At 46.6% G+C, this 25,051-nt stretch overlaps 1 protein-coding gene across 13 annotated transcripts in view; it reads left to right on the top strand.

The window, feature by feature from the left end:
• Dys (Dystrophin) overlaps positions 1–25,051 on the top strand; it is a 488,311-nt gene that overhangs the window by 313,947 nt on the left and 149,313 nt on the right. For all 13 annotated transcript variants that reach the window (XM_065448316.2, XM_070539180.1, XM_065448320.2 and 10 more), the window contains one exon: positions 8,112–8,226. In XM_065448316.2, coding sequence (XP_065304388.2) covers positions 8,112–8,226 — 115 coding nt within the window. The remainder of the gene's footprint in view (positions 1–8,111; positions 8,227–25,051) is intronic.

The raw sequence follows: 25,051 nt of genomic DNA, 5'->3' as shown, positions 1-25,051 counted from the left end.
GACGACTTTTGTTGCTCGTGTTTGGTAGCGATGTCGGCATTATGCGATTTCAAGCTTTCTCGCTGAACTTGTAATGCTGCCCGAACGGCTGTATGCCGTGTGTTAGGTGACGCCGCGCCTAAATTTCAACTTAAATATGCGACTGCCGATAGAAGTGAGATTACTCCTGGTCTTCGCACTGATATTTACAGTGCACTGCTCTGTTAAAGGGAACACACGAACGTAGAGCACGTGCGAATCTTACCCTTCGGCAAATGTGCAATTCCCCGGCTTTGCAGCAGGTGACTTGTGATTGGCGGCGCTTGCATCTTCTTGCACGCATGTACAGTGTGTCGATGTAGCTCTAGACATCGCTTGCATTTGTATTAGCCCCGATAACTACCTACATGGGGCGCTGAGAGCGCCGCTCGCGTGACGTCAGGGCATGGACTCGCGCCTGTCGTCTGCTACAGTTTGGGCGGTGTCCGGGTGCATTCTACAGCGCTTCCGTTTGTTTGCCCAAGTTCCCTATGCTTGCATACTTATGAGTGTTGTCTCAAATATGTTTTACGAAGTCTTCGTTCGCGAAAATATAATTTAAAGAGCTTATTTCCTAGACGACAATATATTTCTCGAAGGTAACGCCACAGTGCCAGCCGAAGGAGCTCAGACCAGGCCACTGCGAGTTTTGCATGCGCGGAACTACACTTTGCAGTGGTAGCTCACGTGAATAACAAAAGCATGTGATATCTGCCGTGATGCAACAAGCTTCTCACAACAGCTGGCTATAATGACTTCCACGACATTTATCTTCATTTTAATCTACTAAAGCATGTTTGCTCAAGACGAGTAGTTATTGTATAATATCAAATTTTGCGTTTCCTCACAGTAACTCTCGGCGGTAACACGAGACCTTAAAGGGACACTAAAGTGAAAAAGGATTTCTTCTGCATCATTAAACTACCCTTCTACAACACCAGAAACACCACTCTCACAGCGATAAGACGTCTGGTAAGCCAGAAAAAGCGCAAGAACGAAATACAGGTGGCGACGCCTACTTAAGTTCCCGAACCTGGGGGCCGTGACGTCTTGGATTTTGATGGCGTCTTCTAGGGCCTACTAATTATATATGGCGGTACAGATTGACTACATTGTGTTCTAAAGGAACCAAATATTAAACATGGCAAGTTTCAGGAACCTTTATTCAGCCAACGCGGCCCAAATGCGAAAACGTACTTTGGAATCCCTGACGTCACGCTGACGTACCTGCGCTGTGGTTTCGGCGCGAAATTCAATAACTGATACTTGGACCTTCATTTTCTCATCTAATAATCAAACTATGTTTTTAAAATGACTGCCTGCAGGGTTCTCAAACAATGCTTCATTAGTCTAAACTGATTTATTGTTTCTCTTTAGTGTCCCTTTAAGAGGAAGTTTTAGCTCGGGTGCTCCTGTTTAAATACATGTAAAAGGAGAATTCGTCTTTGTCAGTAACCACTGCACAAAATTTGGCGAGGTTTGTTGCATTTAAAAGAAAAACTTAAAATCTAGTGACTGTTCGTTTCGAATTTTTGATTAAGGTTGTTAATTGTTATTAAAAATTGGCAAAAATAGAAATTTTCCGAAACCGAAACTATCAAGTTTACAACTCTGTTTCTCAGCCAGGAAACATGATATCACAATTTTATGGATTGCATATGATAGTACATCTAAAGCGGACAAATTTAAAATGTTGCGCATGAATCTAAAAAAAAGTTCAGTCATATGGAAACACAGCTTTTTCAGAACCCTTGTACATAACGTAACAAATTCACGTAAGATATAAATTGGCATATCGAATTTGTCCTCTTTGAATGATATAATGGATGCCGTTTACATAACCGCGATAACTGTTCTTGATGCAGAGCTATTAAAGTATAAACTTCGCTCGTCTGTTTTTTTCGAACTTCCGAATTTTTGAAAGTTCTTTAAACAAAATTCAGACCCTAAATCGAAATTCCGCTTCCAACAGTCACTAGAATTTACCTCTCTCTCTCAAATGCAACAAATTTCATTAAAATCGGTCAAGGGGTTATCTCGGAAAAGCGTTTTTGCGTTTTACATAGATTTGAATAGGCCGCATCGGAGTTGGGTGCGAGCTAAAGTTTCCTCTTAACACTGCAGTTTAGGTTCTACCAGCACCACTTGCTTTAACTGCTCCTGAAAGCTAGGCCGTTCTTCACCGTTAATTTTAAACGGCGGTAACTTTAAGTAATGGTAATTGAGCCTTACAGCTGTTTGCCGCATACGGAAAGGAATGTACCAATATTTAGCCTTATGGAAGGGACCTTACGGAAGCCACCTTAGCCGCTGAGTTATCTGACAGTTTAACTTCATCCAGCGTTCCAACAAAGTCGGTTTATATTCAGACGCGTTTCAGTGTTGTGCCCGCACTATTGTGGAAGCCAACGCGGTGCTTAAGGCGGTCGCGTTCGATGGTGGTAGTGTTTACTGCTAATTTACTCGAAAGGTAGCGGACTATTTATTCAGAGCTATTTTAATAGGCAAACCCAGCATTAACACAACGAAGTGTGCGGAAAACTCCTGTGGGAGAAAGCTTGATGAAGAAGAGGAGTTCGTTTTAAAGCAAATTTTCACTGAGTTCACTATTTCAGCAGATTGTTTAGTATTCAATTGCTTCGTGCTGTAGTTTAATTCAATGCAGCGATACCTTGTGCTATCTCAATTATAGCTTAGTTTGTCGAACAGTCTAACGATGGAGCCGCGTTGGGTTCATGAAACGCCAATAATGTTTTTCTCATGTATAGGAAGTTTGCTTATCTTGTGTTTGAGATAAATTTCCCTGCGATGAATTCTGATGCCGTCTCGTGGACCACAGAATTTGTTTCGACCGATTTTCAATATGTTGTGTTGTTCACTGTCATCCACAATGAACGACTGCCTTCTTTCGTTGCCATAGACAGATGAGCGGCGGTGCTAAACTCGCCGCCTCAGTTAAAGCGTTGAATTCGCCGCCTCATTGCCTTCGCGGTAATGGAAATCTCTCGCGCGTTCCATCCTAACGCCGAAGGGTGCGTTACTAAACGCGGCGCCGTAAATTTCTGACCCGTAGGGGGCGCCAGCCACGGTCGCGTAATTTGTAGCCTTCGCTGCCGGAAACTCCAGCGAGTCGGGGGATGTTGGCTCTCCAGTCCCATAAGTTTCTGCCTCGTCTTAGCCGTCCCTTCGTTTCCTCCGGCAGGAAGAATATGTCTCTCTCCGTATAAGCTCAGCGTATAAATATATATATGTATACATATCTTTTATCTTTTCATGTCCTCGCTTCAGCCTCCGTTGCGAGGGGTTGGGGGGAGAATCTTCGTCTCCTTAGTTTAAAAGCTTATTTCCCTTTCCTATCTTTAAATACCTCCCCTTTCCATAAGAAAAACCTCTTTTACCAACCGTCCGTTCTTCTAGCGTAAGGAATGCGAGGCTTTCTTTTTTCACGTAATTCTCGATCTTGCGTATAATCTCTTCGTTTCTTTGGGTGAGGATGAATATAAATATCTACGCCTTCGCGGGTTTCCCTCTTCTTCCCCAGCCATCCTTAATTCTTGATGAAGGGAAAGGGGGCGCTTTCAAATTCCCTCCAGTCGCTGTCCCTTCGTTTCCTCTTCGCGTTCCAGTCCCGAAAAACGGGCGGACGCATGGGATTCCAGCGCCGTGGCGGAACGCGCTTACGGTCCGCGCCGCATCTAATTACGCGCGGCTGACTTATGGCAATTAGATACACACGGTCCTGCGTAGTAGCTGCTGTTCTTGGTCATATGGGATGTTTAATTTGCGCACGCGGAAGTCGTTTGAGGGGAAGGCAGTAGTTTGGAGTTATAAGGTTCTCTCGACTGTACACATGTGTTCGTTTGGTGCTGTTCTTCATTATGTTTTTTCTTCGCATATTTTTAGATTTTGAAACAGCATTAGTCTTTCCATGTTTAATATTGTTTGTTACGGGATAAGAGTGTGAATTAAGCCGCTTGGAAAATACAGGAAATAGCGTCGCGAGCTGAATGTTTCCGTACACCGGGCGTACGTGTATTAAGCAGCATAAGTGTTCATCGCCTGTTGCCGAGTTTGACGCCATTTGGCATGGAATTTTAGGGCTCGCAGCGTTGGGTCTCCTTTGTCACACTAGAAAACGAGGTAGTCAGAGGTTGAGGACATGACATTTTTTTCTTGTTTACTGCTAGCGTCCTTCCGATGAGTCGAGCTCCTTACGCACTTTTCAGGAGCCATGTGAGACGGAAATTGAGCTCTCCGTCCTACCGTCGTATTGGAATTTGTACTGTCTTGCGGGACCAAGAAAGCTCGCTTACGTTTTATGTTCGTGCTCTCGTGTACACAAACTATAATTGCGAGAAAAAAAAAGCACTTGGGCGCGTGTTTGCTATGCGCGCACCGGGAAAAGGTGGTAAACGATGTGCTTCCGTATAACTGGGCAGCGTAGGCAGCGCAAGTGACGTCCTGAGGTAACTTCGCTTTGTTTTGTTCGAACAAACGTTGGCTCCCAGTGAGCACAGCTATCGTCCACGTCGACTTTTCCACCGGTGGGAGAGAGAGCACCTCCTCTCTGGACAGGCACGCGCTGCAGCTTCTGCGGTGCTTTGGCGGAGGGCGTGACGTGGCGTTGCCGAGGCGCCCAGGGAGCTCTCGTACAGTTTTTGTGCTTTCACGCCAATCGCTCACTTGGTGCGGTAAGCTTAGTTGACACCCAAAGCTCGAATTATACGAGACGATTTGAGCATCACACTACTGTTGTTGTGGAAAGTTTCTTGATTGCTCCCCTATGTATTTTTCGCATTGTTCATCAGTAACTTCGGTCATAGCGCGCTTTTGGAAGTTTGGTGACTTGTCGGTGAGCAACTAATGGTTACCGGTGAGAACGCTTGTTTCCGTGTTTTCCAGCTCCAGAGGAACGTTTGCATTAAAGGGATGAATATATCGGCAGGTGTATACCACTGTTATTCATCTTTTGGCCGATGCGGTATATGCGCCACAGAGTTTGTCAGGTCATGATGGTGATCAACAGCTGCTTCTCTCGCGCGCGTCGGCCGCCTTTTTTCCGCAAAGTACAATATATTTTTCGATTGCACACCATTGCAGTTGGCTGTGCTTTATTAAATCCTTAGCATTAGCAGTGTCAGAGTGGGGAATATATATATATATATATATATATATATATATATATATATATATATATATATATATATATATATATATATATATATATATATATATATATATATATACTACAACTGACAGTGGTCTGTCTGCTCAGGACCACGATCAGCAGCACCTATGTCGACTGCGCTACTGAACATTATTTTGCTATGTGATGAACGCGGTTTAAATCATACATCCGAGGCCTCACAGAGAGGTGCGACGTAATTCTAACGCATTTCTCTCTCATTTACCGCTTAATTGCCGCTGAATTCTGTTCTTTGTCTTTATGCGCTGCTCGACTCGTTTACCACTCAATTTACGACCCGGAATGGAGCCGGCAGTTGACGCCTCAGGCGCCGTCGCGCGTGTTTAATTAAACCGGTGCACACCGGTGAAGAGGGGGGCGTGGATCGCGCCGTTACGCAACCCGACGTTCGCCCGCAGCCGAGGTCGTCCATTGTGCGTCCGCAGCATTGTCGTCGAGCGTTGCGTTGGAGCACTGGTTTTGCGCGGCTCGGCGGCGGCGCTCAGCCGGAGCCCTGGTTTGGGGGGAACCAGCGCGTGCTGCATTGCGATGAGAGGGCGACACGCGCAGCGATGACAGGCCTATCGATCTTGCGCCCGATGTGTCCCGCGAATGCGCCTGCCTGTCAAGGTGCATAGCGAGCTGCGGTGAATGGCTGGGTTGCGCGCGCTATTAGGCCGTTGCCGTTTTGTTGGACGCGATTTTTCTCGCTTCCGTGCTTTACTGCACTGAGGAGATTGGCTGCAATTTCACGAGTATCCTGTGTCGGCTAGTTAGCTAATGGAGTTAGCTCCAATCGAGCAAAATATAGAAAGGAAACGAAACGCTGCTTCCATTAATAAATTCTTGCGTGTATTTTTTTTTTTACATGTGCCAGTATTGTTTAGTGTGTAACAGCATGCTATGCCAAAGAGAATAAAGAAAGAGAAAGAGCGAAAAAGGGAGAGAGAATTAGCGCGCCTGAACAACGTATTTTTCAAAAGGAAGTTGTTTCAATTTGGCACGTTTGCAATGATCTTTTGGACGTAATATCTGAGCGTGAACAAAGGTTGGTCACCGTTGCTCGTCATACAGGGTGTCCCAGGTAACTTCAGTCAGTTTAAAGATATGCCGATGCACTCCGAGACGACGCGACCAAGTGCATGTTGCTGACTGTTTGGAGTAAGTCACACTATTTTTTGTATTTTGCCTAAGGGCATAATTAGTCAAAATTATTTAACCAACTGCTGAAGCAATAAAGTTGAACAAAAAAAATTCGAAATTTGTAGAGAGATTTGCAAACGTCCGTTAAACAGTTTCGACCCTTCTATATATCAAATATTGTTTTTTTCCCTCGCTTACTGCAAATTACCATGAAAAAAAAAACACGTTATATGCGCGCTTGCGCGCAGTGATTGCAGTGGTCCCAAACGTTCCGTGTACAAACTAACATAGCATTTAGTTGGGTCTGCTGCCGCTTAAAAAGCGGCAGGGCAGCGACTCAGGCGTTACCCTTGCGATTTACGCCACCAACCGTTATCGCTAGCGCTGCGATACCGGTTGCCCTGTCGTCTTTTAACCTTCAGCACACCCGGATAAATGCTATTATAGCTGTCTGTACGGGGAACGTTTGGGAGCACTACAATCGGGGCGCGCAAGCCCTCATGTAAAGTGGTATCTTTTTTTTTAATTTGCGGGCATCTGCACTAAGCGGAAAAAAACTAATACTTAATAGATAGAAAGGTCGAAAATGTTTATCGGACGTTTTGCAAATCACTCTACAAATTTATAATTGGACTTTTTTTGCTCATCTTAATTGCTTCAGAAGTTGGTTAATTAATCTTGTCTAATCATTCAATTAAGGTAAATACAAAATATAGTGTGACTTACTTCATACAATAGTCAGCAACATGCATTTGGTCGCGTCGTCTTGGAGTGCGTCTGTATATTTTTAAGCTCTGGCTAAAGTTAGCAGGGACACCCTGTGTATATCCATGTGACGCAATAGAGACTTTCGTTTTCCTTGCTGAGTTTACTTTCACATTTTCACGCTTCGTTACGCTGTCTTTTGATTTGTGCATTTATTGTGAAGGTGCTGCGTAGGTAGCTGAGTGATTGTATGTGAAGATTGTTCTTGCCTTCTTGTTGCTTGTTGCTGCATGCTCTTAGCTCGAATCGTGAAGTGGCTCCCGTCTGCATGTTCCTCAGTCTCTACTCACTAACAATCTAATCAGTTTGATCAGTTGGGGGTTATAGACTGAAAGTATTGCATTAGACTGCCAGTGTGCTCTCAACATTCCATGACTGCTCTTTTGGGATGTTGCCTCGATGAACAGTAATTAGTACAAAAGCAAATGCCTCCCCTTTCTCCCCTGTGGTGCTTGCGAATGCAGTTCTCTCTTTTGAGCAGTTTGTTTTTCTTGTGAACTTTCGCACTGCACGGCCTCTCAGTCAAAAGAATCGGTGGAGTGGAGAGGTCACGGCTTGAGATAGACTTGACCTAGTCTGCTACTCTGCCCTATGGGTACTTGAGAAAGGTGGTGTTTGCAGCGTACCATCGGCCGCAAAAGCTTGCGGGATACGTGTTCTACAGCAAATGTAAATTTGTGTTGGTTTTGTTCGTAACGCCCTGCGTAATCTGTACTAATGGGACACCAACGGGCCCAACTAGCAACATCAATGAATGTTCCCTCAGTTGAGGCATGACGCTCCTAATTTAATAGATCACTGTGCGTAGGTCGCCTTTGCGACCTACGCACACTGGAACATTCGAGACTACGTGCTCAGGCATTGCGGGAATTTGGCTTTTCTTGCAAATTCCCCGTCTCGCAAACTTTTGTTGCCTACTGCACTTGGTCACATAAAGCAGTAATGTTGTCTTAGGTAAGTGAGGCCACTTTGACTGACGTTCGTCATTTCTTACCGGCAGAAATATCTACTGGAACATGAGCAGCAGGGAGCCTCGCTGAAGAAGCTTCAGACTGCCGTGGACTACCAGACGGCCAAGTCGGAAGACATGGCTGACAAGGACCTCCGTTCTAGGGGTGAGTGCGGCGTTTGGTTCGTCTATCTACAGGGATGACGCAGCGTCAGAGCGAGCACCTAGTTGGCACTCTAGCAATCATTATGGCTGAGGTCCAACATCGGACTTCGCTCGCCTAGGGTACAGTGGCGAAAGCTGATACCGTGGGCAGAAAGTTAAAGCACTGAATGGTTTTTCCGCGTTAACATGCTTGTGTACATGTGCAGACGGAGCAATTTGTGCTAAACGTATACGCGCTAGGGCGTAACGTAGACTCTGAGTAACCCTTCCTGTCGTTTTTTTTTCTTTTTTTTTCGGCCCTTTCCCTCTATCCTCATGGTCACTTATCTTGTACGTGTTTCTTGCCCTCTTTCCAAAGCAGAACAGTTGGCTAGAGGAATGTGCCCGAGGCCGCGACCTCTTTGCCCTTCCTACCTTTAGACCTGTGTCTCTCTCTCACTCCATCTTACTCTAGGAAAATGAAAAAAAAAATCATCCAGGACCAGAAACTAGCCGTATGATCATGCATTAAAACTTGCGACGATGCACAGTCGTATAAGGGGATTTTATTATTGAAAAGCGTTCAAAATATTTTATGCCGGCTTTTGCGTCGTTCTTACTGTCGAAAAACGGAATCTCACACAAGAAAGAACGAGAGAAATTAGTATACTATATATAACTTGCGAAAAAAAAAAGAAGAAATACGTCAGAAAAGCCGTTCAAAGTTGTTGGGTGTGGCAGTGAAGACTGAAAGTAGCGGCGCCACATACTACGTCAAATACGGTGCGCACGTTCTTTTTTTGTGTTGCCATAGCCCACCACCATGCCTGACTTTCTCTTTCCTTCTGTCTTTCTTTTTGGAAGAAAGAGAGAAAACCTTATTTCAACTAAATAACATTCGCGGCTACTTTAGTGAGCGGTCTAGAACTTTATAGCGAAAATTTACAACTTTATCAAATCCGTAACAATTTCGCGAATATACTTTAACTGAAATGCCAGGAAGTTTAATTAATGGTTGAATGTTCATGGCCGTAATATCGGCCAAATAAAGAAGGCTGCCGATTCATGCAAAAATGATATTCTGTTCGCTCATTCGGCACTGTGTTTATGAGAGAAAAACAGAAACAAAACCATCAGAAGAACTACTTCTTTCTGCCGCCTTTGTGCTGGCACAAATGCTTTCACCGTGAAGTGACTGAAGGTAATGGCGGTCATTTCGCCCAAGTCGCGCGACACTCTGAAGCACGCGCAGTGCTTTGATGGTAGTGCGAAGCTTTGACCACACTGAACTCTATAAAGTAGCAGCTCTTGAATGGTAGGCATATTTCCCCAGAAACCGTTCTCGGTGATTGTTTCTCTCTTTCTTTTTTCACCAACCTTGACATTCGCTTTTAATTTTATGAATGTCAGTTTACGTGGCAAGTTGAGAGTTGGGGGGCAATTTAAATCCTGCTCCGTCTTTCATGCAATGACATAAAGACCGGAAATGTTGCTTTTCAATTTCTAGCATTTTGTTGTGAGCCGCGTTAACTCTGGCATATACAATGCCAGCAGTGTAATTAGGCTAAAGGGAAACTAGGAAACAAAAGTCAAGGGCACTTGGGTATCCCTACGTGGATGAGTACGAAAACATTGCGGCATCTTCCCGATGACGACTCGTTTTACAAAACGTAATGGTATTGTTTTCACGTTGCCTTGTATCATTTGTCGCGTCACGTGCCTCGTTCGCGTATTCGCGTGGACCTCCAAGGGAGCCAGGCGTGGCTACTGACTGAGAAGTCGAAGGTTCGTCAAACGGAGCCCACGACAGAACTCGCCGAAATCACCGCACCGACTGGCAGAGCTGCTACGCTATATATAAGCCGACCACCGGCGCGGTGTGTCTCTGTGACCACGTGATGTTTTGTGCCATATCCGTCGAAGGTTTGTCCATCTGAGCGCTCTTGAGAACTCGGCGAAATTACCGCACCGACTGGCAACGGGCCAGTGCCGCCAGAGCTTTCATAGAAGGAGGGGAAATGTGGCAACGCTGGCATGTCGAGCGGCATCGGAGGCAGCGGTGGAAGACGACAACGAACGCGCGAGCTGTGGAACGAGCACTTCTCTGTGACCACGTAAGTTTTGCATTTCCGGCCCCGCTGCCGGATTTTCCGCTTCGTGAGCCATGTAATGCTGTCGCGTAAAAAAAAAGAAGAAGAAAAACTCCGCCTCCATTCTATGCTACGAAAGTAGATGTGCAGCGAAGCTGGTGCTCATGTTAGACAAGCACTGCCACCCCAACTGACGTTAGACGAAGTCGCAGAACCACCGCCGCCAAAAGCGACCTACGTCACGCGCTCACGCACGTATTCGGAAGTGCAACATATGCATCATCATTCTTCTAGGGCTACCGCCAAGCGCAGTTGCCTTATTTAACTAAATTAATGTTAAAAAGTAAATTGGATCAGAAAACGCGTAAAGTACGACTTACACACAAGCTGCATTCATGATAGATTTGGATTGTGATACGAATATACGAGATAGCATCATTCTGTTACGCTGAAACTGAAAGACAAAGTGTTCTTCCAGCTGTCGTTCGAGGTCCATTCTCATCCTTGTAGACTCTCCGCCTGGCGCAAGTGCGTTATTAAACTAATTGAATTTCTCAAAGCAAACTCTTTCACAAATTCGTAAACTAGGACTTACATACAACCTGCTGACGTGATAACATCGGATTTTAATTCGAATGTGTGAGAAAACAAAATTACGCGGAAACTCAAACGGAAACCCCTTTTCCAGCTGCCGTTTTTTTAGGTGAGCACGCTGCGCATTATCCATACCATCTAGAGGCCAACAGCTTCGATTTAAAACAGCTTTGTTTATGTGCGCTTGTCATCGCCTAGCCCGGCGTTGCGGACGCAACATAGAAAAAAAATAAATAATGGTGAGGCCTAAATTGGCAGTGCCTGGTAATTGCTTGCTGGTCTGACACCTCGGATAGCCTAAATAGGCAGAGGGGGTGAAAAAATAAACTTTAGTTGGGAAAAGCTAGCGAAAGGATAACGCTGTTCTGACCAAGATAAATTGGCCGATTAACGCTGTCAGCTTTTTTTTTGTGTGTGTTTCCTTTTCTTCGCGTGGTTCAAATGCGCGGGTGTCACCGATGGATGTGCAACGTGCGTGGAAGTACGACTTTTCTTTTCGTCGCCGTTCTACGACGCAGAAGTTGGAATTCCAAATTCTTTTATTTTTTCTTTTTACCGCTCGCGTCGTGTTTCCTTCGTTTGTGTGCTGACTCGGCACGTGTCGAGCACCGGAAAGGGACGCACGTCCGCGCTTTTTCGAATGTGACCCCGTAACTTATCCGTTCTCCGAGGCGCGTTGTGCCAATTTAGCCGAGCGCGTCGGAATTCGCTAGCTGAGGGAAGAGGGAATCAGAGTGTTTTACTCACGACGTGGTGAGGTGGAGAGAGAGAGAGCAAAAGAAAGGGGATACTGATATTATGACATGGTAAGAACTTGAACTCGCATTCTATCTACTGTCGACAGATTCCGGTGACAGAAGCTACGTTTGCGCAAACGTGATAGGGTTCGGCCGAGTCGGTTTGTCGGACCGAAAACTGTCGTCCTGTTGATGTAAACGCTAACAGGTAGGATTGAGTGATCTCCTGGGCGAGTTCGGTCAACCCGCCTACAAAGTGGGCCGAGGTTGACTCAACAAATCAACTTGGCAAAATACGTTTTGTAGGGTTTGTTGGGCTGGACTTCCAAATCGGCCTGCTCGCGTTCATTTCTTTTAACGGAACTAGCGTCAACAAGTATTCGTGTTAGAGGGGCAGCCTGTGCACTATAGGAAGCTCTGCTTAGAAATTCCTGCGTTAGCATCAAGGGCAATAAGTGTACGAACATCCTGCTCCGCGAGAACCCCAGAAAAATGTTTGTTTCCTCCGTGGTGCGAAACATTGGCGCGATAGCCGTGCAGTAAGCCTCGCACGCATTCGTGTGGTTTTGCTTCGAGTAAATATTCGCAGATGCTCGAGAACAACGTTAAAATTACGATAAAAACTTTATTCAATGACGACTCTACAGTCGTCTTCGTTGGCGGTCCACTCCAAGTGCAAATCGGCGAAAGTATGACTAAACGCAGCTGTCAGGCGAGCAGACTGTCAGGATTGGGGGCTCAATCCCGTCGCTCGTGATCCGTTGTTAAGTTTGGAGTCGGGCATGAATTCCCTATCCTTTTCCCTATCACACTTTCCCAACTGGGTATTGCGCCGTCAGTTAAGTATATTATTCTCTTTCTGTAATGTGGAAACGTTTGTGAAGCGAAACGAAGCAGGCGCGCTCGTTATGTGAGGGTACTTATAAGCTTCTAAACCTAGCGCTTATTCTGCAGAAGCGCTTGTGTCGGCACGCAGCACGTGGACGTTACGTCCTGTTTAGTCTAAGGGCAGCTGGTACTAAATAGTATTTGCGGATGGCCGAAGGCTATCCGGCGTTAATTTACCCAGGTGTGCAGAGCGCTACGGTGTAGTGAAGCGCGACGTCGAACTTCGCAACTCGAAAACTTTTGCCAGCACGGAAATATCACGTGAAGTTACCGTAGCGCATCCGATGGCGCACGTCGGAGGCGCTGAAAACTTTTGTTTCATGCTAGTATTTAGTGCCGTGCGATTTCGTATGCGAGCTGGCGTTCTCTTCCTTCGTCCGAGGACCGTGCACTTACTACTCCGTGTTCATTACTACTTAGCACTCTGTGCTCATTAATAAGCGAGTAGGATATATTGACGAGCGTGCCAGCGTGCCCCTCGGCCGGTGAACAAGAGTAGCACTCACATCTTATCGATGCAGATGGCTGGCTGAACGGCCTGAGCGAACCTGAGAAAAATTAGCGAACCTTTGAGATGTTCGTTAATGTGGAGTGGGAGGCTGTGTGCATTTTCGTGCGCGCTGGATATGACGCCGAAGAATCCTGCATTGCCGGACTGATTGCTCGTCGAGCAGTTGTCGCCAAACTATTTTTCTTTCTCCCCGAAAACACGGAAACGCGATAATTTTATTTTTCAGTGATCTTTTTCTCATTTTCTTCCGCGAATTCTTTTGTTTTGCTAGCTAGTTCGCCCACCGTGAGTGCCGCTTATTTAATAATCATCGCCACTATTACATTTCCTAAATTTCGGCAACATTCATGATTTCATGATTTCCGCCGTTTCTGATTATTTACCGCCTAGTCATGATCCATGCTTTAATACCACTCAGCGAAAAACCAGATGAAGGCGCTCCGTTGAAACTAGCTTTGTCCCGGCTTACTTTTCTTCAGCATATGTTTTCCTTTCGAAATGATGAAAAATATGTGCGAATTCGGCGACGGTTTTCTTTGTCTTATACTCTGATACCCTGATACCTAATTCTGATGGTATCGTACAACTTAACATATGCATATAACATACTGTTCATACTTTACATACTGCATATACATTTTTTTTCTTTGCACGCACCTTCACATGGCGGGTGCGTGTTTCTTTCTGTTGGAAGTCCGCTTTGTTCGTTAGTGACACTTCGCCACTCAACTTCGGCACTCGCCTGCTCCAGCCGGCCGTCTTCGGTGCTTGTATAGTATACTATTATAGCCTCGGTTTTCTCGCGGCACACGCGCGCTTCGCCGCCTTTGAAGCGAGCATTTGTATTCCTTTTTGTTTTATGCTTTTCTTTCGGGAATTTTCTTGCTCTTCGCCAACTTTTTCGCCTCGCTCAGGTTGAGACTGGGCCCTAACGTGTTCTTGGGCTCTGCCGAAAACCTGAGATCTCGGCTTTCTTGTTTTCTTGCCGTGCGCCCCGTCTCGCTTCCCGCGCTCCTTTCTCCCCTCTCCCCGAGCGCTATCGAATTCTCGCTCGAGCTGCTTCCATCTCGTACATACTGCCTGCCGCTTGTTTGCTCTTGCCCTCCTGACGCGTTGCCTGTCCGTGCCTCGTCCCGGCCCCCGTGCTTTGCTGGCCTTGTTTGTGTGTTGATCGATCCTCCACTTTCTTGTCCCGGTTTCGTTACTTCTTTCTTTTTCTGCTTCCCGCCGCACCTGAGCGTGAGGTAGACGGCCGCGACGCAATTAACGAGAGCCTGCGCCGGTCGTAAAGAAAATGGCGACCAGGCACGCGTCGTTAGCGCCGGGTAACTGCGAGGTTATGAAGAGCGGCAAAAGAGCGAACGGCTTTCCCGACAGCCTCGGCGCTTCCACTCAGTTTTCGTGACTGACTTCGGCGCTGCGTTGTTTCCTTTCTTCTTCTTGTTTTCCCCCCCCTATCTCTTTCTTCCGGTAGCTGAGGCGCAGACAAGCTCTGCAGGAGTAATTGCTCAGCTTCTGACGAGAGCCCGTGGGCGCATAATTGAAAGACAGAAGGCAGACACACGAAAAGAGGGGAAGTAAAGTACCACCGGCGGGGACTGTCCTAATTATTTGCCTGCATATAGTTTGTCGAGAAGGTGATAGGCGCGTTCGCTAGCGACAGGTCAGGGATGGTGCCGTATGCGCTGCCATCGTGCGCGGGCTTCCGCATCTGCAAAGTTAAAGACTGCAGCTAAGCAACGGCATGTAATGGTGCATCAAGTCACTCTTGCAACTGCGGCGGATTGCGATCGATTCTCGCTGCTTTGATGTCAAGTGGGAACTCGAAGTGGCGTGTGAAAGAAAGGGAAAGGGCACATGGAAAGTAAGAGTCAACCGGAGGCAGTTGTCGCTGGCTATACTACTGCGGGAGGATGCAAGATGACGGAAAAAGGAAGGACACCAAGGACGCATGTGCGCAATCCAACTGTAGCGCGCGGCGTGCTTAAGGTCTGTCGTGTAGGCGCGCGCAGACCTCAAAGACTCCTGCAGCGCCCAGATGTTGCCCCCTTGCGGGGAGTATTTTGGGAGCAGTGACCTAGAACCTTCTGTTCTGACAGTGCGCGATGGTTCTGTCTCTCAAGCACTTTACACGTCAGTTGCCTGTCCGTACCGTAGCGTGGGAAAACACTGAGAAGCTGCGTGATGGTCTCAGCAGCTGCAGCTGCATGATTTAAACATGTACGAGACGCTTCTTGATTGGAAATAACGATATATATATATATATATATATATATATATATATATATATATATATATATATATATATATGAAAACACAATAATTGTGGTTCTAGCTCATATGACGCCAGAAGGAGCATTAGAAGTTTCATGGTCTTCATGATGCTGTGGATCCTAAATGATGGTATTTGCCTTATGGCAGAATATTCCGCCGCTGCAGCACGTTCATCATTCAGGGCACTCGTCTAGTCCTGTGTTCTTATGTAACAGGGTGCCTCGGTATCGCAATAAGTTGCATGTATTTATTTTTGACACCTAATGATAAAAACACCCAGCTTGAAGTCGCTGTAATCAGCCATGAGTTGATGGCTTTTTTTTTTTCTATATGGAAGCACCTGCTGGGTAGGAAAGGAAGGTAGAAGGCAGGGATGTTATGCAGGATAGCGTCTCGTTGGCTACCCTACTCTGGCGTAAGGGAACAAAAGAGCACAAAGGCGAGAGAGGAAGGACAAAAAGTCGCAGTTTCGCCCGAAAGGTGAAGCATCGATTGCGATAGCCAATTAGTAGAACGCTATACGTTGTAAGGAAAGGAGTTTTACCGGCCGTATAAACTTGTAAACATTCGCTTACTAACTAAATTAACAAGCATGATACCACGCGCGCACGAAGCAAACATGAACGCATCTCACTCGATGACCGCGAAAATTCGCTGTCAAAACGCTGGAGCGAGGAAACGCGGCAGCAGCAGCGAGTGAAATGACTGTTCTGCTGCTTCTTGCCTCTAGTTTCAACGCGAACTAAGCGGTCGAAAACACAGCGCGAAGCCGTCAGCACTGGCACTACGTCCCCATCGCAGATCGCTTTTGATGTGGCCCGCGCGGCGCGCCATACGCTGCAGCCGCCGGAGTAGAACCCCCTGCCCCCTTCCCTCGGTTCCTCGCACGCGCGGAAGACGGCGCGCTTCCTCCCGCTTTGCTCCCTTGCGCGCGCGACTTTGAGTCGCCATCGTCGGCTCACCCTTGCACGCTTTCACTCGAACATACAGCATGCGGCGCGCGGCGACGATGTTATCGCCCGTGGACTTTATAGAGAACATCATAGCGATGGCAGAAATCGGTCTGGAGTGTCCATATAATTGCTATCGCAATAAAACGCGGTGAATGCACTCTAGCAGAATTCATGATGTCATGCGGAGTTGACACGTGAAATTGAAGGTGGCGCCGCTAGCTGTCTTAATTTGCCTGCGTGTTTTCTGGCTTACCAGGCCACCGCTCGCGCTAAGCCAGACCTTTTGGTACGTCAAAAAATATAAATAGCCGGTGGATAAGAACTTCATATTGCTCACAGTAATGCCCATTTTATAATTTCGTGATTTGCCGAATTATTTGCATCCTTTGGGCTCTTTCTTCCAGCGGGGGCTCTCTCAACCGCGCCCCTTCATGCTGGCTGCCCCTCGCTTTCGTCGTACGCATGCGCGTTTTCTCGCACGCGTTATAAGCGCTATGGTTTACGACCAGCGAGAGTGGAATCTGGGACACAGTGTTTCACTGCCGCCCGGTCTCCAGAAGGGTGTGATTTCGCACCCTCACATTAGGGAGGGGAGGGGGGAGGGGGCGCAGCGCGCTGAAATCTCTGCGCTCGGATTCGAGGGGCGGTGTCCAAGGCACCGCTGACGGCTTCTGCGCCGGCGTTGCAACCCAAAACTGGATCATCGCTTACCCTGGGAAAAACAAAGAACAGTGAGAGAGAGAAAAAAAAAATCTGCTTCGCAAGCAAAATGAAAAAAAAAGAAAAAAAGAGAATTGGAAGCAGAAAGGCACGATGTAGCTTAACGACGCTCCGCAAATAAGAAAAAAATAAAGCAGAAATAAGCGAACTCGCAGCTATTTTTTTCAGCGTCTGCCCGCCGCGAATACATCTCGGAAGCGTTCGCTTTCTCTGTAAGACAGTGGAAAGTGGCTTTTCAATGCCTGGCCGACCGCGCAAGAAATAAGAAGGTGAGACCCACATCACCAAAAAAGAAGTTGAAGAACAATGATACAAACAAATTTTTTTGAAGATTGTAAAGGAAAGGCTATGCTTGAAGGATGCCGTACAGTAAACGGAGTTAGGGAAACTCGTGGGGGAGTGGCGGGGAAAGAGCGTGCATCAGGTGGAAATGTTACGTATCGCTGCGCACAGAGGGAAAAGAAAAGTCAATAGCGAATGCGGCCCGTCGTCTCAGTTATACTTACTACGTCTTTATTTCTTTTTTCCTCCTTTTTATTGTTTCAAGCTCACTTTTCTTCTGACGTCGCAGCAGCTCGTGTGGCGGATTTGGGAAACCTTTTCTATCCTCTCTCCTTTTCCTCTTCCCATATCCGTGTATTGTGCCAGCCTTATCCTTCCTCATTTCTTTTTGTGCTCTCTATCTGTTTTCGTTTTTATTTATGTTAGTAAAAAAAAAGGAGAGCGACTTAGTGTTTCGCAACTCTCCCTTTCGCCCTGCAAGCCTCTCCCCATTTCCCCTTTACTGATGGTTTCGCTTTCCTAGCCGAAAAACTATTGTTCGATAGCCGCCGCACTTATTTTACGTCACTTTATTTCCGCGGAAATGTACGTATTTCGTTTTTGTTTCGTTTTTATTTGGCTTTGCGCTCTCTGGAACGCAGGTGCGTTATGTACATGCCTCGGATGTCTTTTCTTCTTTGGTGCGCGTGTGTTCGTTCGTTTCCAGTGCTTTTGTTGCCATCGAGTCTGCTGAGCGCGGCTGCCGTTGGTTATTGTTTCCTTCGGCTTTGCCCTAAAATTGAAAAGTTCGCTTTTTTGTCTGTCGTCGCCGTCGACGGCCGCCGCGCAGAGGACTTCGCGCGTGCGTATGCACGAGCCCCCTCCTTCTCTCCCCTTTTATTCGCACCGTGCCCGAGGAAGAACGAAACAAAATGGGCGAAAGTTCTTTTTCCGCCCCACTTCGGGCGCGCGTCTTCCAAGGAGACGTTATATAGGAGCGTTGAAAAGCCGCAGATGGATTTAAAACTGCTTCCCCTTTCTTCGCTCCTGCTGGCGCGCCCATTTTCTAAAAACCGTTCTTCCTCTAGCTTCTGTTTTCTTCTTTCTTTGGCGCACGTAGTTCCGTGCGCAGTTCGATGAATGTTTTTCCTTTGGTTCCCATTTCATGCTGCACGGCGATGTTTTGCTTTGGTTCCTTTCCTGAGCGCTCGGGGACATTCAGTTCGAGCACAACGGGTAGACGAGCGGTGGTATTATTGGTTGCGAGGGAGAGGGGTGAGGAGGGAGAGAGAATATTTTCACGGCATAAGGATTGTGCTGACGAAGAGGTCGGCACTACGTTGCCGAAGGGAATAGGTTTAATGGATGGGAAATTAGGCTTAAGGCAAGACCCGCACGTGGCCTGACGGCAACTTAAATCTTGCCTTTTAATGCCCCGCTTATTTTTGTTATTTTGCCGGATATCAGTTCGGATGTGAGGAGGGCGTTTCTTGTTTTATGTGAGCCTTCTTACCTAGCTTTCTTTTCACTAGTTCGGTCTCTTTTTATCAGCATCGTTACGAGTCTCGTTGAAACATTGTTTTACCAGCCGCGGGGGCTTAGAACACCCCTAACACCCTACTACACCCTCGCTGCTAAAACACTCTCCGGAGTTACCTCGCCCACCCGCCTTACCCTCGCTCCCCTTTAAAAGAACCGTACCTATCCTATCCTATATCCTATGCCGAGGAAAGCATATGTCGCCTTGAAGAAGACAAGCCACCTTGTCGAAAAGTTGGCTCCTGCTCTCACCTTGTTCTCGTGTTGCTAATCGTCTTGGGCAGTTCGGGCCCAACTCCGATGCCGCCGATTCAAATACGCGTAAAACGCAGAAACGCTTTTCTTAAATAGCCACTGGGCCGATATTAATGACTTTTTTTACATTTGAGAGAGAAAGCTTAATTATAGTGACTGTCGGAAAGGGAATGTTAATTTAAGGCCTGAATTTTAACAGGAACTTGCGGAAATCGCTATGTTTGAGAAAAGTAGAAGCACGAAGGTTACAAGTTTGTAACTCTGCATTCAAAACAGATATCGCAGTTCTTTAAACTACCTCCGTTAGACTATCTAAAGTGGACAAATGTGAGATATCAATGTTTATCCTACGTGAATTTGTTACATTGTTTACAATGGTATTGCAAAAGTCCTGCTCACATATTAGTGCTGAATTGAGAGCCATGTATAATGCACTAATTTTGTCCGCCTTAGGTGTGCTATTGGATGCAATTTACAGAATTGTGACACCGTATTGGGTTTTCTTTTATAAGCACTCAAGGTGTAATAAAGCATGCGCCCCTCACGCACGAAGTTGATGCAAAATGCAGAGCAGTGTTGTCAATTCAGCTGTTTTTCAGCTAAATTTAGCAGTTTTCTGCACTGCGTAGCGGGAAAACTTGTCTTGCGGATGGCGTTTTCTTTTTTTCTTTTTGCGGTTTTCATGTAATCTTGGCTTCCGTTTTGGCAGTACAAAACATAGAATTTTTTTTACAATGATTCATGCTTCATGTGTCGCGGACATGTACCTTTGGAAGTAAAAGATGATTGAACCTGTTTTTAACCAGCTGAATGTAATAAATCTAAGTTAAGGCACAAAATGTCCACTGAGATTGCAGATGCCATCCTTACTGTATTGGCTGGTAAGTCTCCGAAGAAACGATAAATGCTGCTTCAGTTACACGTTCTCTGAGCATGTTGTTCGCAATATCGGCACGGTGGAAGCCTACGGGTTGAGCGATGGCAGCGGTCTTAGACCCATCCACTCCAGCGATGAAATTCACACGGAGGACGCACGACCAGACCAATGCAGCAGGACATATGCAGTAATCTTAATCACTGCTCCGTAGTTCAACCTAGCTGTTTTCAGGCCAGTGATTGTTTAGATCAGGAAGGCATCTCCTCGGAGAGGCAGGGCGTGTGTCGAGCGGGCTCCTGAACAACACTTTTCAAAGTACTGTACGCGGTTTTAATCATGGATCCCGACGACGTAACGCTAACGCATTGCTGTGGCATTTGTTATTGTTGTTGTTGTCCTGAGTAGCTGTGGCACATACCCACAGTGGCGGATTGGACATCAATCGGGTGATCAAATTAGGTGTATAAAAACAAGGGAGTTAACAATTTTAACGTTGTAGCTTAAAAGTAAACCTTCTGTGTGTGCAGAAAAAGTAATCAGAAGAAAACCGTGTATATAAAAAAATCTTATAGATAAGAAATAAAGCTATGGTGGGGAGGGAAAACGGTCAGTCTAACATAGTAATTGATTGGTTTCAATTAGGTAATTTTGGATTGCCGAGCAAAGATTTCTGTGACTGAACCCAATAATGGAGACTCCAAAAGATAGGATCACAGGCACCGATAAATTTAAGCCTACATTGCGCAGCGGGATTTCGAGTAGTCGTTTTTTTATAATAGAAAAACGCCTGCAAGACAACGAGGAATTGTCTGTTGTCTCCGCTTTACCACTAAATTTCCTCTGAATTTTCATCTTTCTTAATTGCGACTTCCTCCTCCTCACCTTCTCTCAGTGCTGGACAGCAATGCGGAAGCGGGCCTGTTTAACCTCGCAGCCTTTCCTATCTTCTCTCTCTCTCTCCCTCTATATGACCCGCAGCGAGTGCTGTACGTGTGACTCAGCTGCACCGTGCGCGTGACGTCGAGAAATCTGGGCGGCCTGGGACCCGCGTGCGCGCCCTGCTCATTGCTCTGCCCTCGGCTTCGACTGCGCCTCGAGTTGGCTGCCACCTCCGGCGCAGCTGGGGCGGCGCTCATTCTGTCTTCTGCCGGCGCGCTTCATTCTCCAGCCTCCGTCTGTTCCCGCCTCGGCGTCTTCATAGAGTCTCTTGCCGCTCGGTGCTCGCAGTTTTCCCCGAGCGCCATCACTCCCTGCCGTTGCCCACCGCGCTTATTTACTTTCCAGTGCGCGAGCTCTCTAGGTGAGCGTGCTCGCCTGTCGAGTTTCTTTGTGTCGTGCCCTGATCGCGGCGCTCTCTAGTCATTTTCGCTCCGTATTTTGGGAGCCCTGCGCGCTTTCGTGCGCGGCTCGTGGGTTTCCTTCCGTGGGCGTTTTTTTATATACTTTCTTTTTTTTACCTTATCGGCTCTCTTTACATCTGACTTGTGCTGCCGTTGCGTTAGTCACCTTTTCACTCTTTCAGAACTTCTTTCTTTTTTTCACGTTTCTTTCTTTTTGCCTTCTTTACGCCTCGCGCTCTGCTTATTGAGACGTACTTTCGTGTTTCCGTGTGTTTCGCTTGTTCTTGCCTGAAGTCGTGGTCGAGTGCGTCTTTTCGCTTTCTTTTCCCCCCGCGCGCATTCAGACCATCTTTTGCGCGGTACCGTCTTCGCCAGGGAGCAGTCTTTCTCCACTTCCGCTTCATTTGTATTTCGCAGTGACGAGGCGCACCTGTTTAGGACAGGCGCTCGTTTTTTCATCGGTTGCCGGTACTTTCCTGATCTTTCTTTTCATTCGCGTTCTCGTGCTCGCCTAACTTTCGGAATAAGCCTGCAATGCGGGTTTTTAGGTTTACCATCGAACAAACGCGAAAGCGAGCGGCAGGAATCTCCTTTCGTGGGCTTACTTGCGTTGACAACGTGGCATCGATGCGCGTTCGGCAGAAATCTTGCGGCCCAAGAATAGACCGTGCCGTTGTGACACGCATTAGCGAGACCGCTAACGTAAACCTGCGCGTTTCGTTTTGTCGTTTTGTACACTCGCGTTTCAGTCCTGCGTGGCCCTTTCCTTCAATTCAGGCCTATAACATTTAATTCTTTACGCACATGTATTTCCTATGAAAGAAAGGATCTGTTAGAAAAGCTAAGTAGATTGACGAGGTGACGCCCTTGCAAGATGATAGCAGCGGGCAAACAAATTTTGGCAGCGCTATACAAAGAAAATAAGTAAATAGTGCTTGACAAGCACTTACAGCCAACTGTAAAACGTGTTCTGAGCGAACACGCGATGATGCGACAATGCTGTACTTTATTGTACAAAACAAAGCTCCGCACTGACAAAATGCAGACAAAATTATAATTTCCCTAGAGTGGGTGCTTGGGCTAGTTGTTAATTCATGGTAAAATAAAAACGACTTACAGCGAGCGCGACGTGCAGCGCAGTGTTTGTCGTCTCTCGCAGTCCTTGTCCTTCGTGCTGTACGTCGTTTATATATATGTATACATACATAATTTCCCGTTTGCGGTACTTGTGTTCGCCACGAGATCACCTTCTCACGTTAATGAAGACACGGACACACTGAGTGTCCATATATCTTTTCTTGCACTTGCACTTCTTACCGTACGGTATATCCTGTGCTTGAAACATGCAATTACAACTCGCGCAAGTCACTAGGTCTTCCATTACGATAGTTTGTTCTCTTTGGACGCTTAACTTGGTTCGTATCGCAGCATTATTCGTCGTTCCCATACTGCCAACAGAAGGAGTGGCTGTGCCCTGTAACCTTTGTGCTGAAATTGCCACCACGGTGTCATCCTTCTGTGCCAGCGCTGCCATCTTTTCCTTGTCCCGCATTTTCCCTTGCTTCTTCAATTCAGGCTCAAAAACAGCCGCACCTTCATTCTCCCTAGACTCATCGTTGTTCCCATTGTTTCCTCTTCACATTTATTCTTCCTTTTTCTCTGAACAGCCATCTGGTCTCTCTTCGTTGGACCGCTATCGCTTATTTGGTGATTCGTTCTTTTCGCTCCCGTTTTTGTTCTCAGTGAGGGCCGTTCTCCGTTAAAGAGACCCGATTCTTGCTTCTTCTTCAACAGTTGTGGCGGGCGGCTTTACCTTGTCCTCGCCGAATTTAGTGCTGCAATAATTCACTGGCTCCTCACGTGCTGTCTCCTTTTCCGCACTGCTTTCGAAAAGCATGTTGCGCGCTTTTCCTGCCCGCATTCGCTTACGTGTATTTGTCGTTTCCTTTCTTTCTTTTTGCTTCTTTTTCGCTTTGCGTGATCGTTCTTAACTTTTCTCTCTACGTCACTGCATAACTGAACCTATACGATAGCACCGCTGGCATTCCGCTTTCTTCGACGCTGTTAGCCTATCTTATGTGTGCTGCAGAACGAAGCCCTTTCCCATGGATATTCAGTTAAACATGTGCTGTCCCACGCTGTTTTCCTTATGTCGTTTCTGATCTTGTGCCGTCTTCGATTCCGTTTTCTATCTCTTAGCACCCATTCTGAGCATAACAAGAAACGGAGAAGCCAGGGTATTTTCTATTTTAATTTTTTTTTTGCGCGACCCATTAAGTGAGAGAGGTAGGGACAATAACCGCACAAGATTGTCCAGTTCCTGTTCTGTTTAGGGAGTTTCTGTGCGTCGTTCCGTAGACATTTTCTCTTGTTGGATATGGACTACTATGGTGCACTGGCTCTCGGCAAGCTTTTTCTTCCTTGGTCTTGAATATGGACTACTACACTCTAAAACAAGATTACACCCTATTGCCTCACAACAAGAAACGTCGTCTGTCTTGTCCGCATTTCCTTTCTTTAACGTTGCGAGCCCGGTACTTCCTAGTAACGAAAAGCATGCGCGTTACCAGCATGACATAGCATTTCCGACAGGAAAGTAGCGGGGCAAGGCAGATGGCGATTATTGTTGGGTGGCAGATATAAGCCCCGAACGGTATACTTTTGTCTAAGCGTGCATGGTGCGCTGACTCTCGGCAAGTTGTTTTGCTTCTTTGCTGTTGAATTGGATTACTATGGTGCACGAATCCTCGGCAAGGTTTTTACTTCTTTGCTGTTGAATTGGACTACTATGGTGTACTGACTCTCGGCAAGTTTTTCCTTCCTTGCTGTTTAATATGGACCACTATGATGCACTGACTCTCGGCAAACTTTTGCTTCTTTGCTGTTGGATTGGACTACTATGGTGCACTAACTCTCGGCAAGTTTTTTTGCTTCTTTGCTGTTGAATTGGACTACTATGATGCACTAACCCTCGGCAAGGTTTTTACTTCTTTGCTGTTGAATATGGACTACTATGGTTCACTGACTCTCGCAAGCTTTTGGTTCCTTGCTGTTGAATTGGACTACTATGGTGCACTAATTCTCGGCAAGGTTTTTACTTCTTTGCTATTGAATTGGACTACTATGGTGCACTAACTCGGCAAGTTTTTTTGCTTCTTTGCTGTTGAATATGGACTACTATGGTGCACTGACTCTAGGCAAGCTTTTCCTTCCTTGCTGGTATTAGGTGCCACTTCAAGCCTGAGAATTTTGAGTTACTTGGATGGAGACTTCAGCCGGGTACCTTGCGTACAGGAAGCTGATGCTCTAATTATACTCATTGCCACAACTTTCTTTCAGAATGTGTTAAGAAATACCATGTTCATTTTTGTTTGTCGTTATTTACTTGAAGCCTTTACACGAGGGAGTTTTACTAAAGTGAAAAGCCGATGACAGCTAGCATTCTAAAATCAATGCAGCGAGTTCGATCAAGTGCCTTTATTCTTTTCAATGTCCCGTTTGGCGAGAACTCGATTTGGCGAATCGTTTCGTGAAGCCGTGAATGGCTCAAAATGAGTGCCCAGTGGAAATTTCGGAGCGCCTCCCCGCGGCCGTTGCAGGCACCACCGTCCACGGCGCGCTATGGTTGTGCGAACTGTAGTGAGCACGCAGCGGAAGCACGCAGCCTGACCAGCGCCACGGTACACAGTCTCGTCCAAGGGGATGCTATAGACCTCGGCTGATCCAACTTCTCTTCGTGGAACGAGCGTCCCCACCAGCTCCTTAGACTCTCCGCCGGACTCTTTTATTTGCCACTGACGTTAATCAT

The sequence above is a fragment of the Dermacentor albipictus genome, chromosome 5, assembly GCF_038994185.2.
Source record: "Dermacentor albipictus isolate Rhodes 1998 colony chromosome 5, USDA_Dalb.pri_finalv2, whole genome shotgun sequence".
NCBI lineage: Eukaryota > Metazoa > Arthropoda > Arachnida > Ixodida > Ixodidae > Dermacentor > Dermacentor albipictus.
The sequence above is the reverse complement of the archived record's forward strand: the minus strand, read 5'-3'. Positions and strand labels throughout refer to the sequence as shown.